We start from the raw sequence: 12945 nt of genomic DNA on the forward strand, positions 1-12945 counted from the left end.
CACACACACACACACACACACACACACACACTCTAAATAAATAAATAAATGTTTAAAAAAAAAGAATAAAAAATAATATTTTTGGTGTAAAAAGGTATGAAACATAATAGTTGAAGAAACAAAATGTCTTTTATGTTCTTGGAAAACATCTTAAAACTAAGATTCAAGATCAAGAAGCCACAGGAGAAAAGATTTATAAATAATCAAAGGATATATGAATTGAAAAAACAAGTGAAAAAGTAGGATAAAAGATACTTGCACATAACAGTAGTGGTATTTAGAGATGGGGTGTCCCCTCCCTATTTGAACATTTTCTTCTCATTTCCCAATATCTGGAATATATTTTGATCATCATTTACACTTTCAGTTTCTCATGCTAGAGAAACAGTGCAGCATTTAGACATGTATGTCCTGACTTATTTCACTTAAGAGTATGGACTTAAGGCATATCCACTTAGCCAGAAACGTCTAAGGCTTATCCTTCATGGCAAAGTAGTATTCCACTGTATTAAAAAAAAAACATTTTTATCTTATTAATTGGTTGATGGGCATTTGGGTTTCTGTCTGTACTTAACACCTTCCCTTTCAAATAAATACTGGGCATCCTATCCTTGATCAATATCTCTTCTTTTTTGGCAAAGCAACATTTTATTTTTTTGTAACTATCATTCAGTAAATACTATAACGCTATGAAATAATATCATAATTTAGTCTCCTTTTCAAAAGAAAGGTTTTCTAAGGAGATGACTTGGAGCCTTCTACATGATCAACATCTTAATAAAGGAAGCTTTGTCTTAAGGGAAAAATATTAGGAAGTCATAGTTCTTCCCACCAGGAAAGTCTAAGATTGTTTTTATTCTCTTACATGGTCCTTTTCCTTTAACATCAGTTGGACTCTTTCTGCTAAAACTCATTCAAAATAAAGACATTATTCCCAGAGAAACATAAATGACAAATGGTTCCAGTCCAGTGTAAACCTACTTCAGCAACTGAGTGGAATAAGCATGACTTTTGAAGTCAGACTTCACTGAATCACAGCACAAACTCTCTTTGGCTATATGACACAGGACATATTCATCTTTCTTTCTACTTTGTGGAAAGATTAATGAATTTTTAAAGAATCAAGCAAATGGAACAAGGAACACTGCATTGTTGGTGAGAATGTTAACTAGTACAAACACTGTGGAAATCACTGCAGAGATTTCTCAAAAAACAAAATAGAAATTCCTTTTGGGGACTGGGGAGATAGCTCAGTAGAATAAGCACCTGACTGGTAAGTGCAGGGAGGGCCCAAGGACAAGAATATAGTCTTCCAGATAGCCAGGCATGGTGGTACATATCTGACCCCAGCACTCAGGAAGCTGAGGCAGGAGGATCCCTATGAGTTTGAGGCCATCCTGGACCTTCCCCTTCTAAGCAGGCCCTCTTCTGAGGAGCACAGTCAGCAAGAACTCATCAATAGACTTATAGATGAGTATAACACCCTATGATCCAATCACCTTCCAAAGAAAGACCCACCTGTGAACAGGAGACTTTTAGGAGACATTTTAGATCTACACCTAAAAACCCATAAACATACCTCAAATGTCATTATAATTCATGATCAAGTAATATTTGCCTCTGAGAACACATGGTAGTGATTGGCAGCACATTCTGCAGAACCTGAGGAGCATTTTAGGCACCAAGCTAAGGAGCTGCAGGAAGCGTACAGGTGGACATGGGCCTCTGGCTCAAGTGTTTGTGCCTTAGTTACTTTTTCACTGCTGGGATCAAATACTTGACACCTACAAGTTAAAGGAGAGAAGGTTTATTTTAGCTCACAGTTTGTAAAGGTTTCAGTCCATAGTCAACTGGCTCCAAGGCAGGGCAGTGTGGTAGAAGAGTGAGGCAGAAGAGAAAGTCCATGGCAGGACACACAGGAAGCAACAAACAGGAAGCCTGCCTGCCTTCTTTTCCCCTTGTATTCCATTCAGGCTACAAGCCTATTTATGCCTCCCAGACCCAGAATGGGCCTTCCTGTCATCCGCACCCAGAACTGTGATCCATATTTATTTTTCCCAGGTCCAGCCACCTCTGAAAAGTTCCACCTGTGAGTACATGAGACTTTGAGCGGACAGCTAATACATGACATAACTGTGCCATGTGAAGACAGTGTTAGAGTGAGAGCCTTTGTTCTCAAGAGATCGGGAAGAGCTTGGACCAGCACTTTCTAGGACAGTTGCATAGACCTGTAAAGAAAAGACTCTGCTGAGGGAATGAATATGAGCTAGTAGTGCTCCACTTCATCTCCATTGCCCCACCAATAGACATTCATGAAGCTTGGGCTCTGTGGATAATGATGACTGGGCTGTGAGGGAAACCCGAACTAGACTCAATATTCCTGGAACATATTTTACTCTTATTTTCTGCTTCTGGGGTTGGTACATCTAAGCCTGTGACCCTCCCCCTTTTGTGTGGAATCGGTCCTCATAATCTGAGCCTATGACCTTTCCCTGACCCCGTGGAATTGTCCCACAGGATATGAACCTATGACCCTCCCCTTCTCCACGGAATCATTGCCCATTGGAACTCTTGCAGTGAATCCATGGTGAGGAGTATTTGTCTGGGGTAAGGGTACTTGCTTTAAGAAAATTACCAGACTCCTAGTATCTGTCTCCATACTTCCTGAAGTGAGAAGTTGACCATCCCCACTTTCTAGAAGTGGGAAGTCCCATAGGTAAAAGTACTCCAATGCACAGATTTAGCACCATTTTCAATGAGACTTTTTCTGCTAACTTCAAAGAATGAAAATTTTAAAATTTATAGAAATAAGACCTATCCATTTTGCATCAAGTCCTTTCACTGTGGGCTCTGCCTTTCCGAGAGGTGACATCTGGAATTTTTCTGGACAGGCATTCCAGCCTTTCTACTGCTCCAGGTGTGTGGATCTCACCTTTTGTATTCAAAACACAAAGAAGACATGGTTTAATATAATACTCCATGACACTTAATGATCTGACTGCAATTTATGTGTCAGCTCACAGTGACTCTTACTATTTTGGTTTACTGCCACTTTTGAGAATATGCTTTAAATTAGTGACCTATTACAAGATTCCACTTGAATACTTTGTTCTTCTAAATACTAGCACTGCAGTAATTGCATCCTTTTTATATGAAAGCCACTGAGTTTGAGTTTTGATTTTTGGGCTATATTTTAAAATTTATTTTTAACTTAATCACAAAATACAAAATTGTACATATTAATGGAATATCATGTCATGTTTTACTATATGTACACAATGTAATAAATTAGGCCAAACACAATTATCTCCTTAAACAATTACCATTTCTTTATGGTGGAAAATGTCAAAATCTTTTCTTCTAGCTTTTTGAAATGTACAGTATTGTATCAGTTATTGTTTTATTAGAGAAACATAACACAAGACAAATGTGTAAAAATTTACAAGATTGGTTTATGAAGGTCACCCACAGAGTTGCATGGGGAGAGGTGCAGAGGGCGTTTGCACGCTGGAGACTGGAGGTTTCAATCCGGTGTCTGGAGTTCACTACAGTGTCTGGTGCAAGTCCGTAGCAGGAGGTCAATGGTTCTCAATAGAAGGCTGAGGAGGCTATGACAGAAGGCTAAAAGACACGTGGTGAAAGCCAGAGATTCTGTGCTGAAAGCCAGGAAAAACCTCTGACTAAAGGCAAAGATGGGAGCTCCTCCCAAGCAAGTCCATCCTCCCCCATTTCCTCTTGGTATGCCTGGGGCAACCACGTTCCCAGGGTGGGTCCTCCATACCCTAGGGTGCGGAATTGCTGAGCTGAGTTAGGTAAACTTCTAAGCTTCTCAAGTTGACTCAATCAACCATTGTAAGATACAGGGCCTGAATTTCTTAGTGAATTATTCTTTGTTTTACCGGCAAACAATTGTTTTCAGAAAACAATAGCAATATTTTAAGTTGATGTATCTCTAATTCCTGCTTTTTCAGTGTGTTAGGTAGAATATTCGTAACAATGATAAATTGTAGCAGTCTAATTTTTAATCTAAGGCTTACAGCATTTATAACCATAAAAATCATGCTTGCATATATACTTGAAATAAATTATGGTATTTTAAGAAAAAAGAAATTAAGCAAAATGTTTAATAAAGAGTACTCAACAAATGTTATTATGATCTACTTTGGTTTTAAATCAAAGACAGGCTGGGGCTGGGGCTCAGTGTAAATTAATTATCTGGCATGTTCAAGGCCCTGGGTTAGGTCCTCAGCACTACAAAAGAAAAACCAAAAACAAAACCAAAAAACCCCAAAATATAAGTTCCCTGATATAAAATTTCAGATGTAAATAGAAAATAAGGGGCTGAGGAGAGAGCTCAGCGGTCTAAGCGCCTGCCTGGCAAATGCAAGGACCTAGGTTCGATCCCTGGTACCACATACTATGCCAATGCTGCGCTGAGCCAGCCACCAAAACCAGGCATGGTGGTGCCTGCCTGTAATCCTAGTACTGGTGAGGCTGAAACAGGAGGATCACTGAGTCCAAGCTGCATAGTAAGATCATGTACCAAAAAAAATAAATTTTTAAAAAGAAAAAAATAAACACAAAAGAGGAACACACTTTTGTACATAAAATCTCCCATGTTTTTTCATCACTATTCCTCTTATAAGGGTCTATGAGCTGGGTATGGTGGTATATGCCTATAATTCTATTGTTTGGGGAGGCTGTGGCAGGAAGATCACAAGTTTGAACCCACCCTGGGCAATGGAGTGACTGGGCAATACCCTTCTATAAAGAATTGGAAATGCAGCTCAGTGTACCAGCCCTGAGGTTCAAGCCCAGTAATGGTACTCCCAAAAGAAAGGTATGGGTGACAGCACTTGCCAGGAATACCAGAGACGTGAGCTCTTGCAGCACTGGCATCAAGCACGTGTTGGTGTGACAGGCAGCTATGCTTTGGACTGTTGAGGGCCACAGCTGTGTCTGCACAAGAACAGTTCTGGAGCATGATTTTGGCCATTGTTCCCAGCTGTAGAGCCTACTAGCTTCATTCTGGTCTTCCTGGAAATTTTCTTTTTCTTTTTTTATGTGTTTAGTACAGGGTCTACAGGGTCTCACTACACAGATTGGACTCATAGTGATCCTTCATGTTTTTCAGACTCCCGAGTGCTAGGATTACAGGTGCGTGCCACCATGCCCAGTCTCAATCACAGTCTCAATGTGCCCCAAAGGTGGGTTTGGCAGAGCAGGACAGGGATTGAACCCCTGCAACTGCTAAGCAGGTGGAGATTTTCAATGAATCCATTTTTTTTAAAAATTACATTAGCCTAAATTCACTTCGGTTATTTGTAACTAAAACTTCTTTGATATGGTGTCCATCCCTGTACCAGTGGCTAGAGAATGACATTCCAGATACTGTCCTAGACCAGGCAAGCCCCATCCCTTGGGCCCTGGGCAGTCCATTCACAGTGCAGTGTACCACTCTGCTGTGAGCAGTGAGGGAGAGGGGCGGGTACTGGGGTAAACATCCTGCAAATGAATATGAATGGTCTTTAATTGTAGCAGAGATAACTCCCTAACTTATTATATTTCTTTCAACTGTTGAAGTGCTACCAGTGACAATCTTTCTGAAGCTGAAGAAATGCTGATCATATCGGAGGCTGTAAGAGATGCTACTTTATCAAAATTTCCTCCAGACTATGTCCCACTTTTTGAAAATATTATAGGAGATATATTTCCTGAAGTGACGGTTTCAAAAGTAAATCAACTTGCCTTGAAGGTAATAAGACTTTTGAAAATAATCACAAATTACTTAGATGTGGAATATCAGTTACATTAAATTAGTTGATTAAAAGAACTACAGTTCCTCCTGAAATACTTTATTTATATTATAACATGGAGGATGAAAATAGTTGGCAACATTTTCTGGATTGATGATATTGTGTTTGGTCTTCCTATTTTCAAGAGTTATTTTGAGAATCAAATTAGATCAGTTGGGCTAGCCAAATAGCTCAGTGGATTAGAGCACCTGCAAGCAGGAGCAAGGGCCAAGGTTGCCGTGCTAGCCCCGCCCCCAGGCATGCTGAGACGGCAATTGAGACTGGGCGTGGTGGTGTGCGCCCGTAATCCCAGCTCTTGGGAGGCTGTAAGCAGGTGGATCACTACGACTCTGATCTAGTAGTGAGACCCTGAACACCCTGCAGACCCTTCCCTAAAATAGAAAAAAAAGTTATAAAAAATAGAAAATATTTTTATAAATATAAATAATATTTTGTGATTATTAAAATGTATATTATAGCTGTAGAATCCTTTGTTACTTCTCTTACCTATAGTTGCATAATCACTGCTTTAGGTTTGGTAGGGCTGGTATCTTTTGCTAACACTATTACAGAGCATCCACACACTCTGCATTCCATTATATTTCCATATGGTCATGAGAGTGCTTTCCCTAAAATATATGTATGGTCACACTAATAAAACCACTGTTGGATTGGTGCTTCCTGCAACACAAATCAAAACTAGTAATTCTGGAATGTAGTAACTCTTGCCGGGCATCTCTCCAGTACATTCTGCCCCTCTTCCCTCCATCTCGCTCCTCCTTTTCCTTTGCATCTGAACATCCCCCAGCTTTCTACCTTGTCACAGGGTGTCAGGCCATTAAACATACTGTGTATTGATTCCTTTTCCTAGAACTGTATTTGGATGAGGTGGTGATTGCTTGAATTTTAAAATTTTAAATGTTTCTTAATCTTAATAAATGCAATCTAAACAGCTTCATTATTATTTTTTCTTTAAATAGTTAATATGTTATTCATATAATTTTGCTCCCAAAAAGCCATATTATTTACATTTTATTTTTGAAGGGCTGGGGATTTGGCTCAGCGGTAGAATGCTTGCCTCGCAAGCTGGAATCCCTGGGTTCGGTCCTCGGCACCAAAAAACAAAAAAGAAGCCTCCCCTAAAAAACAATTCAACCAAAAAAAAAAAAATACAGTAAAATCCAAAAAGACTGAAAATAAACAAGGCAACATTGTGTTTTTGACAACACATGCTACACTTACCTAAAAGGAGGCAGTAGATCATGTAGTAAAGTTTGGAAGAATTTTTCTCAGAAATCACATGGTTCTAGTTTCAGAAAATAAGTCTACTTAGAGTTTAATGTTCATGAATAGCGAACTACACAAATATTGCTACTTCACTCAAGTTTCAAAATGTATTAGTGTGGAGGTGAGTGGGCCACCATCTTAAGTGTTTCAGGTTCATGCTCTAGCAATTGCTCCCCAGTTACTGTACTTATTTTCCTAACCTGCATTTTCTTCCTTAGACTACCTAGCAACTTAATGTCCGCTAATCAGCCTTTTATTTATTCACTACATCTTTTTTTTGTTTTGGAACTCTTTGATACCTGTTTTAATGCTGTTAAATATCTTTCTTTATTCTGGGTATTGTGTGTTATTTTTCCAGCTTTTTAGTAAGAAGTTTAATTCATTTAGTAAGATGTTTAATTCACGCTTATTTTCAATAATGTAAATTTATAAGCCTATAAAATGTCCTCTAAGCAGCTTTTTCTGTGTCTGTTGAGATGATCAGATGATATTTGCTATGCATTCCATATGATGTATCACATTTCTTTATCTGTGCATGTTGAAGCATCCTGGCATCCCTGGAACAAATTCCCTTGGTCATGGTGGGTGATCTTTTTGATGTGCCATTTGACGTAGTTTGCTAATATGTATTTTTAAGGATTTGTGCATCTGTGTTCCTCAGGTATCTTGATCATTAGCTTGCTTGCCTCCCCCTCCCCATTTTTGTTGTGGTTTTTCTGGTTCAGGTATCAGGTTAATGAATTCTTAATCTTTTGGAATAATTTGAGAAGAATTGGTTTTAGTTGGTTAATTGGTAGATTTCAGGAGTGAAGCCATCAGGTGCTGGGCTTATCATTAATAAAAATGTTTGATTATTGATTCACTATCATTCCTAATTACTGGTTGAGGCTTTCTTTTTCTTGTAATTTTTGGTAAGTTGCGTGTCATTAGGAATTAGTGCTCTTCTTTGAGTTTTTTCCTATTTGCCTATTTGTTGGCATATAACTTTTAAAAATTGTCTCTAAAGGTCTTTTGTATTTCAGTGGTAACAGTTGTAAAATCTAATTTTTTGTCTCTGATTTTGAGTTTGCTTTTTTTCTTAGCCTATCTCAAAGGTTTGTCAAGTTTATATTTTCAGAAAAGTCTTTGGCTCATTGATGTCTTGGAATAATTTTTGTCTCTATTTCATTGATTTCTGAACTGATCTTTATTTTTTATTTTAAAGAGAAAAACTAAAACTGAAAGTAAAACAGGTTCAAAACAGGATTGTAGGAAAGTAACAATAATTAATATATTGCATGTTGTTACCTTAATAGTGCTTAAAGTAACTAGGTGACATGAAAAACAAAATATTGTCCAAACAATATTAGCCCAACCCTTTCCTATCTCAGTTCACTGAATGTATTTGTGCGTGCATGTGTATTTTTCCTTTCCCCTTCCTTTCTTTCTTCTTTCCCCCATCAATTTCTCTTTTCTTTTGAACAGCTTCTTCCCAATTCACAATATCAGTTGTATATTTTGAATCTTATTTATGCATTCAGTTTCTCACACTAGTCAGACAATATAATATTTACTCTATGTCTGATTAATTTCACTTATAAGTGTGGTCTTGAATTGTATCCATTCACATATAACAGTCTCAAGTTTATCCTTATTTAGGGTTGAGTAGTACTCCATTATATAAAAAAACCATATGTTTTTAAATGATTTAAGTTGCTTACAACTTTATAAGTTGTTCATAGTTCTCTTGTTTGGAAAATCTCAGCTCTACCTCTTTACTTCATTATATTTGTGTATATAATCCATCTTTACAAAGAAATTGTTTTGTTTTTGTTCTGTTTTTCCTCTTTGATTTCTGTTCTTATTTTCATGTTTTCATTGGGATTGTTCTTTCACTCTAGTTTTGAATACTGATTTTATTATCATTCTTGCCTCCTTCTAAAATATTTAAAGCTAAAGCGAGGTGTGTTTGCACATTCCTGTAATCCCAGCACTTGGGAGGCTAAGGCAGGAGAATTGCTGCAAGACTGAGGCCAGTCTGGGCTACATACTGATAGTATGTAGTGAGTTCAAGATAAACGATATCATGTGACCCTGTCTTAAAAATTAATTAATTAGGCTCTTGATCTTTGCTGCCACCACCATGAAAGGTTGCTTTCTGCCATGTGCTGCTCTGTGTTGGACCCAGATGAATATGGACTGAAACCTCCAGTAACTGCTCATTGCCAAGATCAAATGAGTTGACAAGTAAGCACTTTAATAGCCACACAATGTATTATAACAGAAGACAGTGATCTTATTACCATCTGCTGCAAGCGAGTCTTCAACTCCATAGAGGAGAAAGGCAAAGGTCAGAGATCTAAAATTGGAAAGGGTCTAAGTGCTCTGGGAATAAGAAGTGCTTGTCATTGTTAACAAATTGACTTGAAAACCAAAGAACCCAAGGATGATCAACAAAGAAATATTTTGGGAAATTTGTTAATCCAAGACAAACCTAAAAAGGAAAATTAATCTGCCAAGACCTTCTTTGCTCCTTAAAAGACAAATTTCTTGTCAACAGCGGACATGAAGAAGCCACAGAGATGTGACATCAATATACAAGTTATGGGAAGGCACCCAGGAGGCATGAAACACTGCCAAAGAATTCTGCTCTGAAGATTATTACTAAACATGGATTTCTCAAACACATATCTGTAAACTAAAAAAAAAAAACTGCTGAAAAATAAAATGATCATTTGAAACATGCAAATAGTTACACTTCAGTGCTGCCACTGAAACCCTATGGGCTGAACGTTATGCCCTTCCCATTCATATGCTGAAATCTTAAACCTTGAGATGCGAACAGTTGGGTTTGGAGAACACCTAGGTGACAAGAGAGGAGCCTCCAGAATGGTACCCTTAAGAAGAAGACACAGAGTTGCCACCTCCCTCCCCCGTTTCTGTGTGAGGACACATAGAAATGACAGCCCTAAGTAAGCAGGAGTGTCCTGAGCAGACACTGGATCTATCGGCACCTTGATCTCGGACTTCCCAGCCTCCAGAACAGTGAGGAGCAGGTCTATTGCTTACTAAACTCACGGAGAACGCGACTACATCTGACTTATCCATGAGCACATTATAAATGCTGCAACTCGACAACTCAAGAGAAAAGGTGAAAAGGAACTAAACCATCTGGGAGTCATATAAGTACATTGATAACCAAGTAAGCCTGTAGCATTCTTTGGAATGTCTAAGGTAATCTTCCCATTGTTGTTGCTGAATTCTCACTCAGCATACAATAAACATGAGAAAGGGAAAAAATAAATATTTAATGCTATGGATTTATTCTAAATGTTGCTTTGGCTGTTTCCCACAAACTTTGGTATTTAGTATTTTAATTAGCATTCAGTTATAAATATTTCTTAGAATCTCTGGGGATATAGCTCAGTGGTATGGCACTTACTTGCCTAGCAAGTACAATGTCCCAAGTTTGATTCCCAGCACCAAATATATATAATATCTTTTATAATTTATTTAAAGAATAAATGTAGCCCTGGAGTTTTTCTGTTTTGTTTTGTTTTTGTTTTTTGCGGAACTGGGGATTGAACTCAGGCCCTTGCGCTTGCCAGAGAAGTGCTTATTCCACTGAGCCATCTCCCTGGCCTCCTAGCCCTGGAGTTATTTGGCTTCCAAATATATGGAATTTTAATCTGTTATTTTGTTATTAATTTCTGTTATAGTTAATTTTGGTTGGAGACTATACTCTATGTATTTGTCCTGTTGAATTTATTAAATTTTCCTATATTGTCTCATAAATAATCTTTCTAAAGTGCTTCATATATGATAAAAAATAATGCATATATTCTGTGCTTGATGGATATACAGTTATATGCTTAGCCTGTCCTATTTTTTAGAGCTTTGGTGTGTCTGCTCACTTTTTATTTTAATTTCCCTACATATCTGTCAACTTCTGCCTTATTGGCCTAAGTTATGAGTTATACACATTTATATGTCCTTTCTTATTCTTTTATCAAATACTATCTTCTTTTCCTTTTTTACTATCTTCTTTTTTAGCCTACAGGCTATATTTCTTGCCTTATGATCTATGGAGTCAAATGTTGTTATATAATGTTTTATTGTGGAGTTCTTCAGATTTTTGTTTTTATACTTGTTTCTAACTTATATATCTGTCTTAGAATTATGTCTTGGAAGAGACATATACTGGACTTTGTTTTCTTATAATGTAATCTGTGGGGGGCCGGGGAGATGGCTCAATAGGATAAGCGCTTGACTGGCAAATGTAAGGATCTGAGTTCAACCCCCGGTTCTGCCAAAAAAAATAATAATAATGTAACCTGTGACTGTCCTGTATTATTGATTTTTATCGCCACTGATTGTTATTTTAAGATATATTATGATTATTTAATTTCCTTTGCTTCAGTGTTATCTCTCTTTACTTCTCTGAGTGGATAAGGCTGAGTTTTCTTCTGTGTCTTATTCTCTGGGTCCATCTCGTAACTGAAGACTGCCATCCATCACCATTTGTTCCTATTGATGTGTTCAATTTTTCAACATTTATATTCTGATATTTATATTTAACACATTCGTCAGTCTGCCCTCCCCTCCCCCTCCCATTATGTTCATTCTATGTAGAATTTTAGTTTATGAATATTATGGAATATCTTCTCTTTTATTGGACTTTAATACATATACACACATGTGCACATACATTCACATGAAAAGGTATTTTATCAAACTGTCTTTCCCTGTGTCTTGAAGGTTCCATTCATTCCTCTTCTAGAATACTTCTAGAAGTTAGTTTGGAGTAGGCTTTTCTGTCATAAACCATATGAAAACTTTAATACTTGTGACTACTTTGTTATGCCCTATTTAAGTGACTATTTGGTTCTATCATTCTACGTAGAGAGCTCTTTTCTTTTAGTATATTAGCTAGTGCTGTGGAGCGCCCAGCCCTCCCCTGCTCTGCGCTCACCCTCGAAGGCCCTGTCCTCTCTCAGCTCCCCTGTGGCACTGCTTTCTCTCTGCAGATGCTTTTACATTTTCACCTTGTCTTTGACGTTCACAACCTCACTGTAAGTTCTGAGGTCTTGAATTTTGGTGCTCTTTTACACTTTCAAGTGTGTATTCTCTATAGTTATCTACTTTAACAATAATCATATCCTAGGTGGCCCTTTTTTCCACGTGATTGAATGAGTTGGAGTTTGCTGAACCAACCTGTTCAGCCTGTCCAAATGCTGGTCTAACCAACCTTAGCTTTTTTTCAGTACTTCAATGTGCTTTTGATTTTGTAGATTTTTTCTTGTTTCCCTAATGAAAATTAAAACATATAAGCATATATTTTTATATGTTTCTCTTTTGCTCTGTGAGGTTTCCAGAACAAATACAGTAGATATTTGTCTTCCATCTGCTGACCAGAAATGTCTTTTGACATATTTTGCTTTCTCTGTGATACACTAAACACCCTTTGAGAATACTGCAGTACCATTCTAGGAAGAACCTACAAACTCTTCTCTCTAGTATGTTTTAGGTGCTCTTGTTCTGTCTTTAACTACTTCCAAGTTTCAACTAAGGAAATAGCACTGCCGTTTTAATAGCACTCCTGTGTGTATGCTGGTGGGTTCCCTTCTGAGCCCAGTGTATTGTGTACTCACCTTTCATCAGGAAGATAAGCCGGTTTGGGGCAGTCTGAGCTTTTGCAAGTGTAGCATTCTACATAAACACAGGGTTCTATTCAGCAACGTTTCTTGTTTGTATAATTTTGTAATTTACAAACAGCCATTTTATAAATGGTTACTTACCAAATTGTAATATATGGTTCAAAGAAGTGTCACAGACATCATAATTTAAAGTTATAATGATTTTAATACTGAATTTGTCATAATCA

The 12945-nt window shown here is 37.6% G+C and overlaps 1 protein-coding gene across 1 annotated transcript in view; it reads left to right on the forward strand.

Moving 5' to 3' along the window:
* Dnah14 (dynein axonemal heavy chain 14) overlaps positions 1 to 12945 on the forward strand; it is a 394744-nt gene that overhangs the window by 188223 nt on the left and 193576 nt on the right. Inside the window, 1 exon segment of the mRNA XM_012513730.1 lies at positions 5593 to 5755. Within this exon segment, the coding sequence (XP_012369184.1) occupies positions 5593 to 5755 (163 nt within the window).

This window comes from Octodon degus, unplaced genomic scaffold, assembly GCF_000260255.1.
Source record: "Octodon degus isolate 3935 unplaced genomic scaffold, OctDeg1.0 scaffold00017, whole genome shotgun sequence".
NCBI lineage: Eukaryota > Metazoa > Chordata > Mammalia > Rodentia > Octodontidae > Octodon > Octodon degus.